The sequence below is a fragment of the Rhinolophus sinicus genome, chromosome 17, assembly GCF_057876585.1.
Source record: "Rhinolophus sinicus isolate RSI-liver-muscle chromosome 17, RSI-T2T, whole genome shotgun sequence".
Classification (NCBI taxonomy): Eukaryota; Metazoa; Chordata; class Mammalia; order Chiroptera; family Rhinolophidae; genus Rhinolophus; species Rhinolophus sinicus.
In genome coordinates, this window is record NC_142517.1 from 194328807 (window position 1) to 194353921 (window position 25115).

The following is a 25115-nucleotide window of genomic DNA, read 5'->3' on the forward strand; positions in this document are numbered from 1 at the left end:
TTCAAGGTTATTACTAAGATTTAATGTTTTATTTCTTTGAAACATATTTTCAAAATTTCCCACATGATTTTTCACCTACATATATGCAAACTTTAAAATGATGTGTGATGAAATCAGTGATGAAAAAACCGAAGATTCGTATGAGCGAGGATTATTCCCAGTTCATCGCAAGCCTCGATTACAACTGCGTCGGCAGCAGAGCCGGAAGGAGCAGCAATATACGCCACGCCACTCTGATGGAGAAACAGATATCGACTCTCAAAACACAGTTTTATGTTAAAATGCACAAAAATCAAAATCCCCATCTGAAATGCATAAGCTAAGAATGATTCACATTGCAGACTGATTCACTCAGTCAAAAAGGCAAAGTAAGGGGATTTGAGTTATGCATCCAATGGAGAAGTCAAAACAATTCTCTAAGTATCACTGATATATTGCATTGCCTTAGCATAGATATATAAACTCACAGAACTGAAAAATCAGAAGCAAGATCTCTAAAATAGTTTCTATATAATGATCAATTCCATGCAAGGCTGGCCACTTCCATACATACCCTTTTAGCTCTGTCTACATTATCCCTGAAAGGAAAGAAAGCATCAGAGCTGACAGAAACTTCGGTGAGTTTGTCAACCCATTCCTTCTTCTCTGTCTCAGTTAATAATTCAGGGGCTTCCTCAAACAGTGCCTTCCACTTTATGAAATCTTCACCCTATGCGAGGGGGAAGGGAGAGAAGGGTTTAGTACTAACTGATGCAAGACAGAATGCTAGAAAGCACTGGGCATTTTTCCTCAGACTTAATTATAAATAATTATTTACATTCAAGTTCGTATTTCTAGAATCTCTTTTTTTAATGCTTTTAACAGCTCATTAAGAAAGAAAAGTGATTCTATGAGTACCAAATAAAAACTAAACCACTTACTTTCTACATCAGTTTACTCCAAATATACTTTGCTCTTTACTCTATGCCCAAGTTAAACCTACTACATCCCTGAACCAAAGCAAGAAAGGCAACAGTTGACAATGGACCTTCCAAGTATATGTATAAAGTTAGTCTCAAGACAAATCAAAACACAATTCACAATATTCACATTATAAGAAGGTGCTTCCTTTTTTGGGTGATTCTTTTGGCTTAAACAACATACTTTCATTCTTGTACACATCTAAAGACTGTTCCAGGACAATCAGTAGGGTTTTGCTAGGTAACATCAAACAGAAAAAAAACAAGATTAAAGTAAAAGGCAAAAGCTGTTTCCAGTACTTCATAGTTACAAGGCACACTCTGCTCCCTCATTCTTCAGTGACACTTATGTCATGGACTCCTGTCCCCAACGGACGACTCAGTGTAGGTGATGCGCCCTTCAGAAAACCACTGAGATTTTGGTATCCGGACCTTTCCCTTGTTTTCCATCTAGTTATTTCTTAAGCACTTACTCTGTCCAGACACTGGACTAAACCCTATTATGTTTGCAGGCACCTGATACTTCCAATTTTAATGTTCCCATATACCTTCTTCGAAACAAGATATTAAAGAACATGAAATTAACAAAAATATGTTGAGTTGTTAATGGCACTTGCAAAAAATGTGGGTGGAGAAGAAAAAAGACACTGGTTTCCTGCTCTCAGATAATTTGCGTACAATGCTGAATACACACCTAAAGGGTAACGTCATGCCTGGCAGTGATAAATACCCTAAGACGGTGAAAAAACAGTCCCTGCCATTAGAAGCTTGCAATCAATAGGGGAAGTACAAGCATGAAAAACTAAACCAATTTAAAAAGACAGAGAAGAAGGGCTTGTGGTGTCAGAAAGGGATGAAGAAAGTTAAATGAGACAGAAGAGGAGGAGGAATTCAGATTAACAATTTTAGACAATACAGAATTTCAAGAAAGTAGCACTTTCTCTCTGTGGTGACGAAGGTAAACTCTGTTACATGCAAAAGGGTGAACATACTAATACAGTCCACCCACCACTGACGAGCCTCTCACCTCGCCGATGGTTCCAGTAACATACTGATCGATAGCATTGGAGATTTCTGCTCTCTTCACTCCAGTTTTAAACTTCATTGCGAGCACTCGTGGATGATACCTAAGCCACCAACAGTTCGCCTTATCTCCGGCAAGTCGTGTGCAGTGTATCCGAGACTGTTGTCCTGCTCCAATGCCAATCACCTGAAAAACATGGACACGAAAGTAACACCTCTTCCAGCCGTACACCCGTCTCAAAGGTGCTTCTGTGCATACCCCCCAAAGCTACTATTAATTTTTGGAAGAAAATACCAGGCCAAAATAAGAGAAATATAAGTAATTTTTGAGTCATTATAAGGTGAAGCTAACTATTTATATGTTTTCCCCTCTTAATATTATGGAAGTTTCTAGAACTCCTGGTCTCACCGGAACTGATTAGAACCTGAGCACAAGGAGATCTGTGCCCAGTTTCCTAGGTTTCTGTTATTGGAGACTAGCCGTCTTTAACCAGTTGGCAATCATTAACGGAATTTGAACCATAGGGTCTTCCAGGTCACACCCTAATTAATAGCCACCCTCACCCTCCCACTTGTGGACAAATGATTTAACACATGCCAAGAGAAGAGCTCAAGACACTGAGAAGAAAGGCCTCCCACTGCTACCGAAGAAAAGCTGACAGAACCAGGGCCGCTCTAGAATCAGAAGAAGTCTGAGGGAAGGGCTAGCTGGGTCCTGCATTCTACAGCTCAGCGTCATCGGAAAGAAGTCCAGTATCTAGCTTAATTCACAACAGAGAGTAAGAAATGTTCAATATCTCGATTGCAGCAGTGGTCACACAACTATATAATTTGTGAGAACTCGTCCAACTCTACATTTAAAGGGGGTGAATTTTACTGTTATACAAATTATGCCTCAATAAACCTGATTTAACAAGATCGTGTTAAGCCCTATGTCTATGAATTCTTGGTAAAATAACCTAAGAAACGTATGTGAAACACCCTACGAGCTGCAAAACCATGGGCTGGTGCGTGGCATCACCACTACGTATTCTCTCTTCACTGGAAATACTACTGATGGTGGGGACGGGGATGAATGAACCAGTTTTGTAGCAGCTCTTCAAGTCCCACTAATCCAAAATGTGCCAGCTCATTCTACACAAGAAGCAATATGACTAATTTTAATACCTAGCTCCAAATACACTTCGTAATCAGCATTAGCTTTTACCAAGTTCTCAGGAAACACTGAAAAATCCAGGAGAGAAAAAAAAAAATAGGCAAATTTTGCCTTTCTAGTGGTCTAGTACAGGGGGCAGATGGATTTTTAAATATCATTTTGTAAAACAGCCCTCCACCGCCCAAGCCCAGGTGAGCTTCCCAGCTTGGTTACCTGACCGTTCTTGGCATAGCACACAGAGTTGGACTGAGTATACTTGACAGCAATGGTGGCCACGATGAGGTCTCTGAGTGCAGATTCCGGCAACTGAAAAAACACAGAATGGTAAATGGCATTGGGCTTCTTAAATTTCACTTAACTGTAAGCATCTTATATGCCATTTATTGTAAGACTTATAATGTAGTCATCTCTCTCAAACGACAGTGTGAAATTATTCATGTTAAACACTACTGTGCTTTACTGAAAAGATCGACATGTAACATTTTTATTGTGGAACTCAGCACAGTGCCTAATGCATCATAGACTCAAACTGATGTCATTTTGCAGCAACTTTGGCTTGAGCCTGTTTGCACCTCGCACAACAGGAAATACCATATCCACTCCAAAACTGACAAATAGTATTTTCTCTACCACAATACCAACAAGTATCTGGAGATGTGATAATTACGTTCAGAAAAAACAATGAGAATAATTTTCAACAGACATTACAATTGTGATGCCCCCATACAGCCAAGGCTGTTCAGAGAAAATCAAATTAGGATCATTTTCTGCTTTGTCTGGAATATTCCAAGTAGAACCTATTAAAAAATGCATTGTGAACTACCACTCCAAATAAAACAAAACAAGTATTTCAGTCCAAAAATCACTATCTTTAATATAAAGAGCAAACAAACTGAAAAGGACAATGATCTATGTTGGTATGCTAAGTGGCCGAAGGATATAAGCAGCAGCTAACTGATAAATTTGCAAACTGAAAAACTGATATATCAGATTTCATCAAAATCAAAGACTTCTGCTGTGCAAAAGACCCTCTATTAAGCTATAGACTGAGAGGAAATATTTGCAAACCACATACCCAACAAAGAGCTAGTATCTAAAATATATAAAGACCTCTCAAAACTCACCGACAAAAAAAATCTAAGTAGAAAATGGACAAAACACACGAAGAGACATTTCACCAAAAAAGGCAAATAAATACTTGAAAAAATGTCCATCATTAGCTATTAGGAAATGCTACTTAAAATGATAAGACATTGCCCCACACCGATCTTTTTTAAAAAGCTGGTAAGGATGCAGGGAAACTGGAGCACTCATTCACTGCAGGTGTAAAATGTAAACTGGTACAGACTCTGGAAAACAGTTTGGTAGTTTCTTAAACTAAACATGCGACTCTAATACCACCCAGCACCCAGCAGTTACACTCCAGGGCATTTGTAACAGAGCAATAAAAACTTACTTTCACACAACAGCCTGTTCATGAATATTTAATGAACAAAAATTACAGAAAGGGAGAAGACACTAGTTGTTGCCCAAGGTTAAGGAGAGAGTGGCGGCAAGAGTGAAGTGTGTGGCTATAAAAGGGCAACAAGAGGGATCCTGTGTGGATGGAAATGTTCAGTCTTAACTGTATCCAAGTCAAAACTACAGTTGTGATAGTCTATAGTTTCGTACGACATTTACCTTCAGGAAAAATGGGGTAAAAGGTACATGGGAACTCTTAAAACTGCATGAGAATCTACAATTCTTACTTTTTAAATCTCCAATTTAAAAACAACAAAAAACCACTGTTAGAATTTCTTAAGAATTTATAATTCTAAGGTGTGATTAATAAAAGGTAATATATCCTTTCCTATCTACATCTGCTGTTTGAGTCACCAAGTACACATTTTATTCCTTTGGTTCTAAGAAAGATTAATAACCAGTGCCAGCCTCCTAGACGTCTATGTTCAAATGTACCCTGGCATTCTGAGTTAGGATGAAGGAATAAGACAGACATGTCAAGGAAAGGGCGGGAATGGGGGAATCCAGTCTTATAAACATGGCACAAACAGATAAAACAAATTAAAGTATTAGTCAAGAAAAGTGGGAGAAGAGGAAATAATTCAAGTGTGTTCATTAATGCTTCATACACACTCCTTATACTTCTCCCGCTCTCTCACGACCGAAATCATTGTAGACCTAGTAATACAATTTAATGATTCTGAGGCTGGAATATTAACAAAAATCTGCTTTAAAAGGAAGGGGAATATAAAGGAGGATAAAATCATCATTCTCAGCCTTAAGTTTCCAAATTTCTATTAAATATTTTAAAATATTCTATAAAAGTAGATATGAAACAAGTAGAGAAGAATTTCGATAAAAGAGTAAAATCATACCCTCAGTTCTTATTTAAAAAATCCAAGCTAGCACACCATAATGAAACCTATCAAGTACTGCTAAATTATTAATCAGACCAATACCTATAAACCTACGAGGATAACTTTAAAAAGCGAGTCTCAATAGTTAGGCAAAATTGTCAACATGGATACAATGGAATGGTCAGTACCCTGTCAGTATTTTTAAAGACACATTAAGCCTCAGGTGAATAAAGTAATAAAAGAGCCTCATTTAATTGTGTACTGCTTCAAGTAACACTGCTGCAAAATACTGTTTTCATGTGGAAATGCCAGTACCTCACAGCCTTGGCCAAAGAGTGAATTCCAAAGCACTGAAAGATACTTCTACAGATAATGCCTACAAGTTTCTTTACTTCTGGGCACCTTCAATTTTCAAAGTTAAAAATGGAAGAATATCTAACAAACCAACAAAGATCATTTTTTAATCACCATTGCTTACTAATAGACAGAACTATCCTAAAAAGACTTATAAAGCTCATTTTCAGCAATTCTACTTAAATAAAGCCTCAGGAGTCAAACCTGGGAACAGACTGTGCCCCTCATTTTCCACTTCTGTAACAGTGAATGACTTGTCAAGAAAATAACTCTCTTCTTCAAACAAAGAGAAAAGCTGACCAGAGAACTAATCAAATAACAAATACCGAGAGGCAAAGATCTCAGATATAAAGGGAGAAGTAAGTATGACCATCTATGCTTTCTCCTCAAGGCATTTCCCAAGATTCAGGCAATTATCTAAGAGGTGCATAAGCTGAGCATAGCTTTGGAGTCTTACATGACTAAGAGGCAAAAACAGAATTTAAGGTCCACCAGAGAAGAGTGGTGCTGGTGGCTTTCAGAATAGCAGTGAGCCACACATAAACAGACAGGTCCTCATGAAGACTGAAGCCCAAATTCAAATCAGCTCCATTCCTGCCGGGATGAAGGTGATCTGCCTCTACCTCATCCACCTGAGAGAAGTATAAGTCAACTCTCTCTGGAGAAAAAAAAAAATACAATCCAGAACCTCAAAATATCTCTATAGTTTAATCACTAACAATGACCAGTAGTCAATCAAAAATACGAGGCATATCAGCAGACAAGACTAGAAAACAATGGAGTGCCATACCTGAAGTACTGAAAAAAGAAGTGTAGCCAATGTTAGACCCAGTAAAAATACCCTTCAACACTGAAGGCCCAAATAAGAGATGCCACAAAACATTTACCAGCTCACCCATTTCCTTACTGTGTAATCTTAGGCAAATTTCTTAACTGTTTCCTGTCACGATTTTGTGATCTTTACAATATAAATGATAGTAACCTGCCCCCCACCCACATACATGGAATGCTACATGTATTAAATGATATAATACATAAATACGAAATAAAAAAACCCCCACCATTACTATCCTAGGAATATGTCCTTCCTACAAGATGACAAAGAGCACAAGCACAAAAGCTTGTCTACACAAAAACACTGATCACAGCACTGAAAATAAGAACAACCTAAATATCATAATACATTTAATACTTGAACTGCCATGTGGCCTTTCAGAGGAAGATGTGGGTATATGTTTACTGATATAGAAATACATTTTCAGCTTAGTGCACGAAAAAGAGGCACATTACAGAACAATTATGAAAGACATGATCCCATTTATGCATAAATGAGATAAATCTTTCTCTCTATATATATATATGTATATGCACAAAAGCTTCTAATACTATCTTCCATTCACTTTTTAAACTCTCAAATTTACTTGATGACTCAAAGATGTACTAACCATTTGCATATCAACCAGTTTTAAATATAGGCCTTAATAAATGGATAAGCTTATAAATGTTAAAAACAGGCCTACAGAATTACTAACATTCAGTTCACATATTTTCAAACTTACATCTTTATTCTTGGTGACAACATTGCTAAATAATGACCTATCGATGACACCGTTATTTCTCTTCTGGCTTAAACGAAGACCAAAGAGAGTTCGAACTTCATTCTCATCTGGAGTGTAAGACTGGTCCATCTGAAACACAAATATAAAGAGTTAAAAGTAATATATCTCCATCCCTCAAAAATTTTCATTTAATTTATATATAAAGGACTTCTTTGTAAGCAAGGTTATGTGCATTTTTTCTAATTTAAGCATATGTAAGATCATTTCAGTATGAGTATAAGAGAATGGCCAAGCACCAATATTTTGCTTCAAAAAATTTTATAGGTTTTACAACCCTATAGGGTATTATAGGTTTTACAATTTTTATATAACACATTAAAACCAATGATTCCGGTGAGTACATTTTTGGTTGCATTAACTAAAAGCACTATCTGTAAAATCCTTTCGAAAGATTAGTGGATAAAACAAATTTGCTAATAAACAGTCAGTGGCACAAAAATTAAATTCTAATTTCCCTTTCTAAAAATCTATTATAAAATAACTAACACTTGAATTATAAGTTAAAAAGACATTAAAAGGGAGAAAACAGGCCTTGTAGTCTGTTGTCTTTACTACCTGAAATGGAATATGTCATTTATTATCTTCCCCTCCCTTATTTTGATCTGAAAAGATATCAAAACGTGGGAATAACCTGCCAAGACCACCTTCTCCCTAGATATTTTTCTAAAATTGACAGTATTTCTTCACTTATGTTTTGTATGATCTTTGACTTACAAAGCACTAATATCTATGACTTACAAATAAATCCTTGTGCTAATTCTGCTTAATTCTCATTTTCCTGAATTCTAAAATGTTCCTTTTTCCTCTGTATTACCAAATTTCTAAAACTGGGTCGTGCCCCCCTACTAGCTGATGTCAAAAGGAACTTGTCATTAGCCAAGTAAAAGAATTCAATTGTTCCATAGTTGTAATTATGTGTCCATATGCAAACTTAGCCAAGTTTCCAGTAAAGTACTGAGGAAGTTCCAGCAGTCTTCACACCTTTGAATAGGATACTGTCAGGTGCTGAAGAGGTCATGATGACGAGCTCAGGGTCTGGAAAACATTCTCCAAACTGCTACACGTAACTGCTAATAGCCTGATGCACTTAATAATCGTAACCAAAAAAAACCACAATTAAGAAATTAAAGAATACAGTAGCAGCTAACTGAATGGTTGAACTTGCTGTCAAGTAGCGTTGGAAAAAAAGTATGTATATTTAAAGTGGTATTTTTTTCTTCTTTCCTTAGAGACATGGAACATATGGTGAACTATGCAACTGCTGGTATCTCACAATGAAAGTTACTTAATAACTTCCATTACACTGAGTTGGGATTCTACAGATTTTTTGACATCAATACTTTTTGAAAAACAGCATTATGAATTTTTACTTTCAATTCAAATAACTCTTTGCTTTATCATTGTAAAATCTTAGGCGATGGGCTAGTTTCCCTAATACGTAAGAGCTTGTAAAAATCAGTAAGGAAAAAAATCTCAACCACCTATTAGAAAAATAAGCACAGTACGGGTAGACACTTCACAAAAAGGAAGTAAAAATACCCTTAAATGTGAAAAGATGTTCCCCCCTTACATAATGAGAAAACTGCAGTGAGAGGCCATTTTCATTTACCTGACTGCTATGAAAACGTCTAAGAACACAACGCTGGCAATGACGTTAGGAAATAAGCACCCATTCCCAACAAGACATAAAACTTGTACAACTTCTCAGAGGAGCGGTGTCTATCAAAATGACCAGTACACATGACCTGTGGCCCCATCGTAATTTCACTGTTAGGACTCTTTCCTCTGGGTTAGTCATTTCAGGGATTCTGTAGTAGCTAAAGACTGGTGACTATCTAGGTAAGATACACAGACATGGCACAAACTTCCAAGATGGTGAAGCAACGTGCAGTTGTGTCAGTGAGGGAAAAAAAAAAGAAAATCAAAAATGCAAATATTTGCTAAACATGTATAGACTATTTCAGGAAGGATACGAAATTTAAAATATTTGGTACTTCTAAAGAAAGGTAACAGAATGACAGAAGGAAAGGATGGGAGACTTTTCTTCAAATGGTTTCTACCTTTTGAATAGAAAAATCATGTAAATACAGTATTTTAAAAAATTTGAAAACTTAAGAATAAGGAAGCTACATTTATCTTAAACCCAAAAATCAATAAAAATAAAGTAAAAACCCAAAATTCAAAAAAAATAAAGTAAAAAACAAAATGCAGGGTTAAGGATAAAGAAACTGCAGAAAAGAGGGATAAACGAGAAGAATATAAGCATAAAGGAAAGATTAAATATAGGGGAAAAGAGACACAAAATAAAGAGCAAATTATTATTTCAGACATGAGTTCTGCTAACCTGAAGGACACAGTAGTTCCCATTTTTCTTTTTAGAAAGTATTTTCAAAGCTTCTTCTTCATATCCTGGGGCAACAATACCATCAGATACCTGTAAATATATTAAATATTTTGTTTTAAAAAATTAGAGAAAACCTTTTATTTTTGGGTTTCTACCTCCAACAGGTAATGCTAATACAGCAGGTCCACAAATACCATCATTTCATTGATGAGATGCCGTAGGAACTTACTCTTGTTTATATCAACTAACTGGTTTCCTTATATGACATTTTGCTTACAGTGACAGAATCTATCAATGATAGGTGAGGGCTGACTGTAATATGCTTGGGAAACGTATATTAGAATACAACTTTCCACAGCTCACCTCATCTTAGGTGCTGTCCTTTCCAAGTTTTTGGTTGTTCGTTTCAATTTTAACTAGATTCACTCTAGTAAATATGCCTTAGGAAGAAAAATGATTTTTTACTTCTGTTCACGGGGTGGTGTTTTCACTAGGAAGAGCACGTCCTGGTGCCAGGTCTGCCAGGATCTGGCTAGATGACCTCAAGCAGGTTGCTCAACACCAAGACACAGAGGCCAGATTAAATCAGAGACTTAACATCTTATAACTAAAGACACAAAAGTCATAGAGCTGACACATAACCTACAGGGCTGTGCACATAACCTACAGCGCTGCTGTCAACTCCATGGCAGTTGGGGATAGTCATGGTCATGGAAAGAATCCCCAAAGCAACTAAGTATTGTCCAGCCGCGTGCCCCGTTAGCCTTCACTACTACCGGTACCTACTGTTTTCTCTCCAAGATACCTTCTTTTTTATTCTGTCGGTCTTTCCACCCCAGCACCACCTGATTTTTCAGGATTGTTTGGTACTCAGATGATGGAGGTTAGCTTTACAGAATAGTTTGTAATTTTTCCCATTATACAGTCTCTTTCATTACAGACCCATGAAGGTTTAAAATTCATTATTATATCACTTTCCAAGATGGCATCCTCTGTTCTTTGGAAACAGTAACTTTGGTATTAAGACAACAACTACCAGAAAATTTAAAAGAATATATAAACTAAAACTTTATCATAACAGCCAAATATCCATTTGAAACATTAATTCACTAAATCTCAAAATGACAATTCAAAGATTCATGTTCTACATAAAATAGAAACATTCTAAATGATAAACTTGAATAATTTACAGATAGTAGAAATATAAGTATCATAGGATACAGTTTCAATGAACACTATGAATAAATAAAGCTTTACTCAGTGACGCATGGATCAGGACACATAAATGTCCACTAACCTCTCTGGAGAGAATTTTGGCAGTAGGGACATCACATACATCAGATAATGCAACAAAGTCACCAAATGAAGACATCCTATCAGCCCCTATAAATAAACATGAAAATGAGGTATTTATCACAAACTGGAAAAAGATAAGTGTTTAAAAAAAGTTCAATGTGATCATATAAAATCAATTTCTCAAATTTAATGTTATTATTTACATAAGATTTAAATAATAGATTAGTGAATCACTTAACTGAAATAATCAGTGAGGAATTATTCTTTAATTTTACCTTCTAGAGCAGCACTGGGCATCCAGCCTGATAGTAAGTACTTTTTAGGCTTTGTGGCCACATGGTCTCTGGTGTAACCCCTGGACTCTGTGGTTGTCGTTCGAAATCAGCCATTGACAACAACTGACAGAGACGTGACCCTGTTCCAATCAAACCATTAACAAAACAATAGGTGGCAGGCTGAATTCTGCCCAGTTTGCTAATCCCTGTTGTAGAAGGTAAACTGCGATACCAGGTTTTTGAATAATCTTCCGTATTTTCCATAAACGTTATAATATTCATGTTAAATTCACAAATTAGATATTTGTGAAACATATAATTCTAACCAAATTCAGTATCGTCAGACTAACCATACAATTTTAGTCATACATTAAGCAATACAAATGCATTTAATAGCCTAATCTGAAATGCCATGCACCAGATTCCAATTATGCTTCCATTTATTACATTAAAATACTAACACACTTTCATAAACAAATTTATTCCAAGGCACTCATATAATCATTCGGAAGTATTAATAAAAAACAAATTGAAGCGACGTTGAAGTCTGACAGTGAAACAAAGATATTACCATTTTATTCTATTTTAGATAAAATATTGCTTTTACTATTAAAAAACAAAAAAACCCTGTTATCTGCTGACCTCTTGCTCTCGCATATGCAGTCGATATGGGTGTTAGGGTTTTATACATGTCATAGACCATGCAGACTTTGGCCTCATCTTCACTAAGTGGAATCCCAACAGCAGCACCTGGTATAGAAAACCATACAAGAACCATAAATCTCACGTTTAGTACTTGTCAGCTAAATCAAGACGACATTTTTCTTACCACCTAGTCTATGCAGCATAATTTCTAGCATCTGTGCCAAATTAATCAAAAATCTGTTTGACCACGATAATTGAACACCAAAAATACAGCTGCAGGGGAAGGTGAGCAGGGGAAAATCTCTTCTCTCTGGACTCTGAAAACACAGCCACGTGTCGGAGGCCTGCCAGCACCAGGTGTGTGTATCAAGCCCGTTTATTTCATTAATCACTCTCTCCACCCTGCTTGATACCACACAGTTTATTTCTTCCCTGTTCTTGTCATTTTAATATCGAATAAATATCTGAGAACTAATTATGTGTTGGACTCTCAGCAGATCTGGTGATATAAGTAACTAAGAGGTAGAGCTGGCTTAAAAAGTAAAAAGGTATCTCATACAATGGCTATGAAAAAGTTACAAATAAAGTGCCCTAAGAACAGCTTCTTTGGCTCGACTCAGTTCCATCTTAAACCACGTGGAAAAGTATTTAGTCATACTGCATTAAGTCATTTCACTTTTTTTATTGTCTAAATTTCGTGTTTCCACTACAAAAAAACACACCCTATTTCCTGATCTTCCAATGATACACAATTATGTATATGTAAATAATATATATGTGCGTTATTTTATTTTCAGATTTTATCATGTGATCATATTGAAAGTGTTAACAGACTTGACAAAAGTGGTTTCAGGCTTCATAGAATGTGTGTATTCATATTAGAACTTGTCAATTCTTTTTTAAATGAAAAAGAAGTGCATTTCGAACAGTTCCAGAGCCTTCCAGAGCCAAATGCTTTACCTGCTGGGCTGACATGCTTGAAAGAGGCAGCAGCTGGAATGCCTAAAGCTTCCTTGAGTTCCTTCACCAGCTGCCAGGCATTCAAAGCATCACACAAGTTTATAAATCCAGGCGCTCCATTTAGAACTACATATAAAAATATATACCCATTACCAAGTAGAGTCAATAAGGTCAGATACATGTACATTTCTTAAAACATAAAAATATTTATCAAGACTGCACAGACATGTTTTAAGTGGCATATGATTAAGAGGCAAACAAATCTACACAAACATATAAGAATTGGATGAAAAAAGTGAAAAAGCTCTAGAGCCTAATTACTGAGCCCGTCTTACACACACACACAAAAGAACATACACACAAATCCAGCCCATCTAGAAGTAAACCAAGAGAAATTCAGGAAGGGACCACGGGAGAATGACAAGACTCGTGATGATCAGGGATCCATTCCTGTACGAAGATTAATCAGTCAAGGCCATTACAGAGACAGTAAAAAATTTAAGTTATAAACTTTGTCAATTTAAGAAATAATATTATAAACCACAGTGCAAGAACTATGGGTGGGAGGAGGCGGGGAAAAAAAAAAATGTCTTGGATTTTTCTTCTTTTACACCAGACTCAGGAGGTTCCATCTTAAACCACGTGGAAATTTGAAATGCAGTTAAAAAAACTACAACTTCAGAATTCTGCACTGCCTACTTTCTTAACAGTGGCAGGATTTCCTAGAAGCTAATCTCTTGTGAATAAACATTTATAAGTTCAGCACATACAAAAAAACAGTGGGTCATCAATTAAAAGCAAACTTAGAGAAATAACTGCATTTCCTTTGTGTTATCTTAAGATACTAGATACTTTTAAAGTAAAACTGCCAACTATTTCCTGAGTGCCTAATGTAATGTTAGGCACTGCTATGCATACTTGAGATATTATCAGTGAATAAAATAGTCCTTCCCACCTCCCCACTCCCTAAAAATCACTGTCCTTCTGGAGTTTATGGGAGAGGCATAGAAGAAACAAAATGGACAATAAACAGTAGACAGTAAGAGACAATATTAGGTATTGATATAAATGAGTTGAAAACATCTCCACACAAAAACCTGTACTGAATGTTTTTAGTAGCTTTATTCATAACTGTCAAAAATTGTCCTTCCATTTTTTTGTCCTTCAATAGGTAAATGGAGAAACCAACTATGTAAAACCCGTATACAATGGAATATTATTCAGCGATAAGAAATGAGCTCTCAAGCCACCAAGAGGAATCTTAAATGCAAATGACTGAATAAACGAAGCCAATGTATGATTCTAACATTATGACATTCTGGAAACAGCAAAACTATGGAGACAGCAGAAAGTTCAGTGGTTGCTGTGTATTTTTAGGGGGTAAAACTATTCTGAGTGCTACTATCGAAGCGGATACATGACATTATGCATTTGTCAAAACCCACAGGATGTACAATGAGTAAAACCTAATCTAAGCTATGGACTTAGTTAATAATAATGAATCAATATTGTTTCACCAATTATAACAAATGCACCACACCAATGCAAAACACTAACAGGGGAAATGAGACAAGGGGGATATGTCTGGGGTCTGGGAACTCTGTAATTTCTGAGAAAATTTTCTGTAAATCTAAAACTGCTCTAAAAAATAGTACTTACAAAAAGAAATAGTTCCCTCGACCAAGTACAAATGGAAAAGCTGTTGAAAAGGAAAAGATCTGGGAACTGAAAGCACATGAAGTATTTTTTTGCCTCAGAATCTAAATGGGGAACATATAAGGACGAACTATCTGAGACACAATAGTAGATAAATCTGTTTTAAGAAATTCTAGAAGTAAAAATTTGTGCAAAATATCAGGTTTCCAATTATTCATTCAATAAATATTTAGGAAACACGACAAGCAATATTCTAATCACTGAAGATACAGCAATGAACAAACAAGAAGCAATGAACAAAGACAGACAAGGTTTCTATTCCAGAGAGCTGGTATCTCAATGGGAGAAGAACATTAAAACAAATACATGCGGCAAAATCGATAAGAGTGATGTGATAAAAGTGTGATGGTGAGCTACTCTGGTCTGGGTAGTCAGGGAAGGCTTCTCTGAGGCAGTGACATTTAAGGTGAGATCTGAATGACAAGAAACGAGAACTATGAAGACTAGAAGAATTCTGGGTAAAAGGAGCAACTAGTGCAAAGGCCCTGGGGTGGAAGAACCTCAGCCTGCTCTACGAACAGAAAGAAGGTACTGAGAGAAATGGATCAGGGGAGGATAGTGGCGGGGTAGGACCAAAGCTAACGGGGTTTATAGGGCAGAAAATGGCCTTTAAGAAGGAAGGAAAGCCAAGGAATGGTTTTAAGTAGGGTGTAACATCTGATTTACATTTTAAAAGATGACTAAGTTGTGAAGAGACAGGACAAAGAGAAAGCTGAGATTCATTAAGATGATTGCAGTCTGGGAGATTATGGGGGTGACTGGGGGCTTGGGGTGTATTAGAAAAGACTCAAACCGTATCTGAGGTAGAGTAATAACAGAACTTGCTGATCCACTGACAAGTGAAGGGTAAAGAAGAGAATATTTCGGTTTCTCCTCAAACCTCCCACGCTGCTGCCTGCTGCCTGCTGCCTCCTCTCCCTCCGCTGGTGACAGGGAGCAGAGAGAAGCAGACAGAAAGAAACGCCTGCATCATCCCAGCACCGTGTGCCAAGTTGAGTGCTCTGGGCTCACCTTCTCAGGCTCAAGAAAGTTGTCCCCGCTGTCCCCCAACACCAACCCTCCCAGCAATGCCTGGGAGTCCATGACCTTCACACCCACAACTCTCTCCTCTGCCCCCTGCACCCACCCCTCCTTCTACCAGAGCAGAACATGCTCCTAAGAGCCCACCTTACGAACAAATCAGAATATAAAACTGAAAAATCCTCCTGTAACTCTACAAACGCATGGAAGTCCTGACTCACTTTTTTGGTCAAAGAATTAATCTTTATCACTGTTATTTACTAACCTCACATTCCTATTTCGTCCCACGTCAACCGGGCTTCCAGATCCATCATTCCAAGGAAAATTCTTCTTGTAACATTCCCAAGACATATAATCACTTTTCTGTTCTCACTAGAATTCCAAGCGGTTGGAACTCTACAGGATTTCCAACCTGGTGTTCCAGTGCTGGGGCCTCCACAGGTACCCCCAGGCTTCATCTTGACCTGCTTCTATGAAATCCAGGCCATCCCACCCTGTCCTATGTCTTCAAAATTATCTATATGACAAACACCTTTCAGACTATACCTCCAACCTGACCTCTCTCCAGGACCCCAGATTGTCTCAGTATTTTTTGCTCACAAGTCCACTTAGCATCTCAAACTTAAGGTGGTGAGAAGAGGTATCATGTAATTTACTTTATCTTCTAAATGGGAACCACATCAGATACAATACAGGACACACACACACACACACACACACACACACACACACACACAGAGTCAGCAAACCGTGCCACAGAACACTCAGCTTTTACCTGTGATGGGAAGCTTGGGTTTCAGTGTGTACAACTGGGCAGGAGTTTGATGGGGGTTCATTCCATACCTCAAGGGCATCTGAGATATTCCTTTACTATACTGTTTCCTGAAGTAATCTGAAATTGCTTCATCATATTGTGCCGTATGAGTGAAAGCCTACAAAAAGTTTAAGTTTCGTGAAACACCAGCAGCATTTCCCAAAGTGGGGACATGATGGTCTTAGGCAGAAGAAAGACAACTGTACCCCCTCACCCTACAAATACACCCGTGCAGGAAAGACACTAAATAATACTAAATAAGATGAAGAATTATTCCCTTTCCAATTCTCTTTCAATCTTTTTAAGAGAATAGCCCTCTAATATTTGGTCTCTTTATAACAAAAGGATAGCAGCTCCAAGCAGAGTCTTAGGGGATGAAACAATGTAATGAGAACCAAGCACTGTTTGGTTTTGCAAACACTGCACAAAAGTGCGCCCCACCTTCAAGGCTAACTGGCGTCTAGTCTCCAAGGAGGTGTCTTTGCTGTCGGAGCTCTGCATCTCTGTGGACACGGCTGCATAGTCCTCTGGTTCACACACCACCGTCACCCGCGCGTGGTTTTTGGCTGCTGCTCTCAGCAGGGTTACTCCCCCTTGGAAGAACAAAAGACGGTTTGTATTTTCATATCAGTTTGACCTCTTTCAAATATAGTCACTGCACACATACTCCAACTTTCATTCATGGCTTAAAAGATGAGGGAAAAAATAACCCAGATGAATCTGTAGAGAAAGAGACAGCTGATGAATTACAGTCATCCTGGAAGCTGTAACTATTTCCTACTTCCTCAACAGTGAATTTCAAAACAAAATCTCATGTTAGATTTAAATAATCCTCTCCTCGTCGTCAAAAATAGTTTTTCTACTTACCAATATCAATTTGCTCAACAGCCTCTTCAACAGTCACACCTGGAGAAGCCACTGTCTTCACAAAGGGATACAGGTTACAGACAACAACTCTAAAAGAAGAATTTAGCTGTCATCAAAAATTCAACTTCTGTGGTTTACAGGCATATAGGAAAAAATACGTCAGTGGCTAGTAACACGACCAAAACAGCTAAAGATCTAAAATGTAAACTGTGTGCCTGACAGTTTGGAACTCTAAAAAATGATGCTGAAAAGTCAGAATCTCTCCTACTGCACAGCATAGGTAAACAGGAGGGATTTTAGTCAGCAGGTGCTCGCAATACACATTATTCCCTCTAAATCATATTGTCATGCTGCCTGGGTAAGCTTAGCTACCCATTATATTATCAAGCCATCAAAAACCTTTTTAAAATTTTAGCAGAAAGATAAAATACAAGGCCACAGAGAACATCATCCTTTTGGAATGTGACCACTATTATCTAGGACATTTAGATTCATACACTGCTGCAGGGAATGTAAAATGATGCAACACTTTGGAAAACTGTGTGGCATTTCCTTAAAAGGTCAAACACACAGTTACCATGTGACCAAGGAATTCCACTCCGAGGTATATACCCAAAATGAAAATACCTGTCCATAAAAAACTTGTACGTGAATGTTCATAGCTGCATTATTTCTAACATCTAGAAGGTAGAACCAATTCAAATGTCCATCAACTGATGAACTGATAAATAAAATGGGGTATACACATACAGTGGATTAGTTTACAGCAATAAGCAATTAAAGCACTGAAATATGCTATAACACTGATGAACCTTAACAACATGCTAAGAAGCTAGTCACAAAGGACCACATATTGTAGGATTCCAATGACAGAAATATTCAATATAGGTAAATCTACACCTAGAGACAGAAAACGGACTGGTGGTTGCCTAGGGCTAAAAGGAGTTAGGCGAAATGAAGAATGAATGCTAACAGGTATTTTTTTTTGGTTGGTTTTTTTGAGGGAGATGATGAATGTGTTCTCATATTAATCGTGTGATGTCTGAGCAACTCTGAATATACTAAAAACCACTGAATTGTATGTTTTAAATTGGGAAATTATACAGTCTGTGTGATATATATATCTGAGTAAAGCTGTTACATATATTAAAAAGAAACAGTGAATTATCTTTCTGCAAATAACTAAGTTGTTTGTATGTACTAAATTTGAGATCACAACTTCCTAAAAACCAAAGGTTGTTTTTAGTTTAAGCACACATTTTGGTAATATAAACTTGACAAAACCAAAATGCTAATATGTACATCATCACACATAAGGTACTCAGTGAGTGTTTACAGTGAACAATCGGGAAATAAAACCTAATGCTAATCTTGATCTTTAAAAAGGGGCACCAGATTTGGCATACTCTTTACCTTTCATCCTTAATGTATTAAAAATTCAACTTTGAATTTTTACCTTATAAAACTGAAATCAAGTCTGGCCATGTCAGCATTATCTTCTGGGATATTACGAGACAAGATTCCTAATTGAACAAAATTAAAGGATTAGTTCAAAAACAAGTCAGAATAAGGTACTTCTTTCCAATACAGTGTCATCAATCAAGTTAAAGCCTGTAACACTGCCTAATTAAGAATACCAAACACATACTATGTTTCCCCAAAAATAAGACCTAACCAGACCATCAGCTCTAATGCGTCTTTTGGAGCAAAAATTAATATAAGACCTGGTACTCTATTATATCATATTATAAAGACCTGGTATTATATTATATTACATTATATTATGTCATATCATATTATAAAGATCTGGTCTTATTATAGCCAAATAAGACCGGGTCTTATATTAATTTTTGCTCCAAAAGATGCATTAGAGCTGATGGTCCGGCTAGGTCTTATTTTCGGGGAAACACTGTAGTTAAAAAATAAGATTAGCTGGTATATTTGAAAACCTTTTGTATCAGTTCCTGATTCCCCTTCTTTTCCTAAACACAAAATGTAAAAGGAATTTTCACATAACTGTTGCCAGTTCCATGAATCTATGCGCTCCCCTAAGTAAGTAAATGGCTTATCTGATTATTAGCACCATACCCTTTTATTCTGTCAAATTTAATTTTAACTGGTAAGCTGGCAATGCACAGGTTTCTCACCATTTTAGTTGATATGCAATTCATTGTCTCAGATGAATGAACAAAGTAAAGCACTTTGAAAGTTACATTGTGATACTTTATTCTAAGTTTGAATCATGATAAAGTCTTTTCACACATAAAATCTAAATATTTTCATTAGCTCCAGCAGGAACTACTACTACTCTAAGTTAATTATCGGGTCAGGACTAATAGCAAGCAGAGGAAAAGAATCAATCCAGTGCATATAAAGCAAACTAGATTTTAAAGCAGTTCTAACATATTATGACTTTAAGCAGCAAATGTTACAATACCAATATATATTCTCAGACAGACAGTTTTTTTTGAGCTTATGACCTGCCTTTTTCCTTGTTCATTCTACAAAGTAATCAACTAAAATATTCCTGAAAACCACTGGTTGTTTTAAACTGAAGGTACTAACCACTTACCAGCATGGACTGCAGGATGCAGGGTTTTCACACGTCCCCCTAACATTTCAGGAAATCCTGTCAGCTCAGAAACATCTCTGAAAACAGATAAATAGAATATTGCTACTCTTTCTGCTGAATTGTCATTTAACATTTCACACTATTCCAAAGTATCTTCTAACATTAAATCTACTGTTCTCATCTTGAGAGACTTTTCGGAGGCTGAAATTTCAGAATTCAGAAATTAAATAATAAGCTATACTAATGACGTATCATTAAGAAACAAATTCAACTGAGAATTTGGGAGTATATAACAAAAAGCATTTAAAATATCCTTAGCTCAGAAAGAGATTAAAGTAAAAACATCAATTTAGTTTTATGATTAACCAAGCATAGATATAGCAAATCAAATGAGTGGGGAAACTAAGATTGTTTAGTGCAGTGGTGTTGGTATTGGAATAACTGCTTAACCCCACACATAAATAAATTTTCAATGTATTAAAGGTCTGAGCATTTAAAAAATCATAGAAGTACCAAAATTAAATACACGAGGAATATTGTTCAAAGCATTGAGCAAAAGATTAATAGATCTTTCTATGTAAATATTAAAAACTTTTACAGGGGAAAGAAAGCAAGCTGGAAAAATAATTGCAAAATGTGACAAAGGGTCAAATGAGAGAAAATATTTAAGTATCAATCCATACCAACAAGCTGACATGAACCCTCTCTGGCAGAATTTACAAATTTAATGACATGAAAAAATGCCCACAATATGTTAAATGAACAAAAAGCAAGAAGCAAAACTATCTTCTATGAGCTATGAAATAGAGTATATGCTTATAAAAACACTGCAGGAAACACATCAACATGTTAAAAAACTGAATTATAAGCCATTTTTACTACCTTCTTTAAAGTTTTCCACATTTTTCAAATTTTCTACAATCAACACATATTGCCTGTATAGCAAAAAAAAAAAAAAATACACATCTTGAAGCAGCAAGTTCTAAAATAGAATACAGAATTTCCTGGGTAGATTTTCCTATTACGGAGGACTATTTGCAATTGACTGGTGTTTGACCAGGGATTCACAGTTCCAACATAAACTGACAAACTGGTGACATTATGGTTAATTGCTAAAAACAGAGAAGGCAGATTTATTCTTAGAATTAACCACCATTTGGGGTAATTAAAGCTTGCTACCCCTTTTTTGTTAAGAATTTGTACGTCAGCTGCCTTCTTCAGAATAATTCTCTGCATGCTCACTGCTATGTACTCACCAATTAAAATCTCATCAGTTTACCTCACACCTCAAGGTTAACTTCCTACCATGAAATCTTGGCTCCGCCTCTTACTAGCTGTGTTAATTTTGGGTTACTTCATTGTGCCTCAATTTTCTTATAAAATGGGAATACTACGGCCTACACCAAGAAGTTGCTGTAAGGATTACATTAATCTATATATAAAAGTGTGCAACAGTCACATTTTAATTGGAGAGAAACACATTTACATTCCCGATTGTTTAAAAAGCAGCCATAGTGGGAGGAATCGAGGGGTGGGTCGAGGTACAGATCCAACAAGACTGAAGAGTTGTAAGTATTTAAACGGGACATGGACATGCAACACAAGGGCTCATTATACCTCTCTCCCTTTTTTTGTCTGCAATGTTTCCACAGTACGAAGTTTGGTAGGGAAAAAAGAAGCTATAGAAGAGGACCTTGCTTAATTTGAAGGGTACAACCAGAAAAGGACTCAACATGGGAAAATGGGAAGACTTCAGGCTTTGGATGCTCGCCCCTCTGCTGTTCAGAAAAGGCCACCCTGTCTTCCATGGGGCTCTTATGAAAACCTCACCAGAGAGATGCTGCAAGAAGACTCTGGAACATATAAAGCATTTATATATAAATAAACTACAGCATTCTTGCATATGAGCTGTCAAATTTGGGGAAGCTGTATATCGCCCACAGGGCAGGGTTACAAGAGGAAAAAGGCAGTAATTTACTTCCACAGAATCTAGACCGCAAGTAGCTAACTTTTCCACATGGCAACAAAAGCAGACGGATCCTTCAATCCGTTTCTAAAATATATTTCGGGGTGGATATGAACTCCCACTGCAGGTTATTACAGCGTCCTATGGCCTTTTTCATTTTCTAACTTTGAGTAGTTATTCTCTTTCCAACAGCACAATGCCAGCAACTTGAGGTCACGATTTGCAGCCGGATTTACCTTTTGCTCATTCCTTCTTCCCATCACTTAGGCCAGGTAATGAATAAATAGCTTATGGATGAGGGAATGAATGATAGATTGGTGCTTTCATATGGCTACTAGAGATGCTAAGAGAGGTAGGCTTGAAATCTTAATGACGTCAACAGTTTACTAAAGAGCCAGTCAAAACAGATCATGTGAATCATAAATTGAGTTTGTCTTGCAAAACAAATAGCCTGCCTAAATTCATGTGTTATAGGAGGTGCCTTAGAAGGAAGGCTCTGAAATGAGGCCACCCAGGGTCCTAACCCCTACCTCTACTCCTTACTAAAGTCTGTAAACTTGAGCAGAAGTTATCAAATCTCTGAGACTCGCTTTCCTCTTCTGTAGAGTGGGGTAAGTAGTGTACCAGTCTCACAGCGTTGCTGGGGGTTGTAATTAAGGTATTTACTCACAGTGCCTGGAATGCATTACTTTCTGGTTAACGTGATCACACGACATTCTGATTGGACTGAACTTTAAAACTAAGTTATGCCTTACCTGACTGCCAAACCAGCATCCCTGAGAACTTTTGCAGTCCCTCCAGAAGCGATCAGATTCAAACCGACAGAAGTTAGGTTTCTGGCAAATTCCACAAGGCCGGTTTTGTCAGAGACACTAAATAAGGCTGAAACAGAAGACCTTTTTCATCAGTCGCAAAACATTACATTATGTTTTTCAAGGCCTTAGGTGGGGGATGGGAGGGATCACGAATCTCAAGGCCATCATCCCCTCTGCCCACACTCGCCAAGGCCAGCCGTGATCCCAGCCAGCCGCCTGACCGCGGACCGGGGCTCCAGGCCTGCAGCTCAGCCAGGCCTTCCAACCACCCCACCCCCCACGCTGCCCCCCCGCCGAGTTACCGCTGCGCGGCCGCTGCTGCCGGGGTGAGGGCGCCAGCGGGGTGGGGGGGGGGCACCGGCGCCCAACCCAGTGCTCACCGAGCTGGCCGGGTGCCATGGCTGAGGGCCGTGGGGTCCAGGGACGAGCGGGCAGCAACAGCAGCGACGCCACGTGCAGAGGAAAGCGGGGCGACCGAGCCCGCGATCCGGAAGCCGCGCGGGTTCTGGCGGGCACCTGACCGGTCACGTGACCTGGCGCGCGCCGCCCAGCGTCCGCCAAGCTCAATTTTAGACACAAAATTGGAGCCTGGAGGCTGACAGGGAAGGCGGGGTGGGGCTCCCGCTGGATGGCCTAGACCTGGATCTTAAACTTGCAGATCACCGCCAGGAATTTCACGCTGTGGGCCTAACTTGCCCCCCTGCCCCCTAAAATGTGGCTGCCCCTCGGCCTCAGGAGCAAATAACCTGTTGCCCAGGACAACCTGTCCCCAGGCGCTGCGCGTATAAAAGTATCAAAAGCACTGATACAGAAAACAAAAGAAACGAAAGATGCTCAGGTTGACAGCACCTTGGCAATCTCCTGGCATCCTCCCGTTTTAGTAGATAAAAAAAAATAAAAGGAACACCTAAAGATTAAGTGATTGACTCCACAGTTCACATAATAAAGGCAAAACAAAGTTGACATTCGTTTGAGTTTTTGATTCCACGCGTGGATGAAAAAAGGGGGTTTTATAGAGTAATCTCACAGGGTGTTCTGATGATAAATTCCTAACTGGACAGGTCATAGTGGGTAGTCACACCCCAGGCCTATAACTTCTTTAGTGAAAGGTTTTAAACCAGCTCTGTCCATTGTTCTTGTGCACCTAAGTTAACACACCTTTGAAATACCAGAAGTAATTAACCTCTTGAAGGGGGTATTAACCATCAAGAGAGCACAGAATGTTGTTAACTGTCTTGTAGTCCAATTCCTGTCTTGTTTTCTTTAGTCTTCCTTAAGTCGCCTCCTTAATTTCAAATGCATAAAAGAAGCTGCAAAACTGTTATTCTCCAGAGCATTTGAGCTCCCTGGTGTATGTCATCAGTTTGGCTCAAAAAAACTCATAAAAATTCTCTACAGGTTTAGAGGTCTCTTACATTGACAAAGCTTTTATAAGTAACGGAAGCAGAGAAAGGAGAAAATAATGCTGACATATAGTGATAAGAAGAAAATAAACAGTACTTAGGCACTCGGCATTTTTCCTGCATGTGAATTTCAAATATTCAATTTAATAAATATTTATTGAGTACTTTCTGCCTAAATGGCAGAAATACAGTGTCAGAAAGACAGAGATGAATGTCATCTAATCACTGTCCTTAAGGAGCTCACGATGGAATGAAAATATAGAAACACAGGTATGGCTAGAAAATTTTAACAGGAAGAGAAAGCATGAAATTAAATTGATTTTGTAGAGGCCCTTTGGATTGCTGCCATGTGTTCTTAAAAAAAAAAGAATGAACTGTATGTCCCAGACCAAGACACGACTCAATTCACCTTAAGATGTTTACTAAGATTAATTCTAACTAATCCCTTCACAGTTTTAAAGTTCAGACTCGATAATTATCTCACATGTTAATGGCAAGAAGAACAAATGAAATTTTTGCTAGCTTTGTGATCCTGGCCACATCACTCCATCTTTGGGAACCTTAGTTGCTTTGTCTGTAATATGGGAATAATATTTCTTCTGTAGGCTTCATCAGATTATAAGAAGCAAATTAATCTATTCGAAGTACAAACTGCAAAGTAACTAATAACGGTAATAAAGAAGTATAATTTCCTTCTTGGTTTATTCCCTTGATGGAGTTCACTGAGTGTGTATCTCTCTGGGCTTCAGAGTATGTATTTCTTAAAGATGTTAGTCACAAGTAAGCTAATGTATTAGAAATGGGCGACATCCCCACAAAGATACAAACTCATCTTCCAAGGGTCTGCCACTAACATTAGTGTTTCAGACAGAAAACACATGCATGCACTATAATGATTATATTTTAAGTTGTCTTCTTACTTCACACCCCTCTCAAAGGAAGCTTGAAGAGCCT

At 37.7% G+C, this 25115-nt stretch overlaps 1 protein-coding gene across 1 annotated transcript; it reads right to left on the reverse strand.

Annotated features, from left to right (window-relative positions):
- ATIC (5-aminoimidazole-4-carboxamide ribonucleotide formyltransferase/IMP cyclohydrolase) lies at window positions 1-23292 on the reverse strand. Its single transcript, XM_074312830.2, has 16 exons — window positions 23139-23292; window positions 22699-22825; window positions 19978-20054; window positions 18862-18928; window positions 17406-17494; window positions 16980-17131; window positions 16500-16656; window positions 12989-13114; window positions 12026-12133; window positions 11110-11195; window positions 9813-9902; window positions 7409-7537; window positions 3352-3444; window positions 1987-2169; window positions 554-709; window positions 1-233 (listed from the first exon to the last, which is right to left on the reverse strand). The coding sequence occupies exons 1-16, from the start codon at window positions 23155-23157 to the stop codon at window positions 114-116; spliced, it is 1779 nt and encodes a 592-aa protein (XP_074168931.1). The 5' UTR covers window positions 23158-23292; the 3' UTR covers window positions 1-113.
- Between the last annotated feature and the right edge of the window lie 1823 nt (window positions 23293-25115).

Excerpts from the sequence above, each read along its gene's own strand:
- ATIC (XM_074312830.2), bottom strand. Across the intron at positions 3,445-7,408 it reads TTGTCACCAAGAATAAAGAT|TTGCCGGAATCTGCACTCAG; the intron begins GTAAGTTTGAAA and ends GTGTTTTTTCAG. Across the intron at positions 234-553 it reads ATGTAGACAGAGCTAAAAGG|AGTGGCGTGGCGTATATTGC; the intron begins GTATGTATGGAA and ends TTTCTCCATCAG.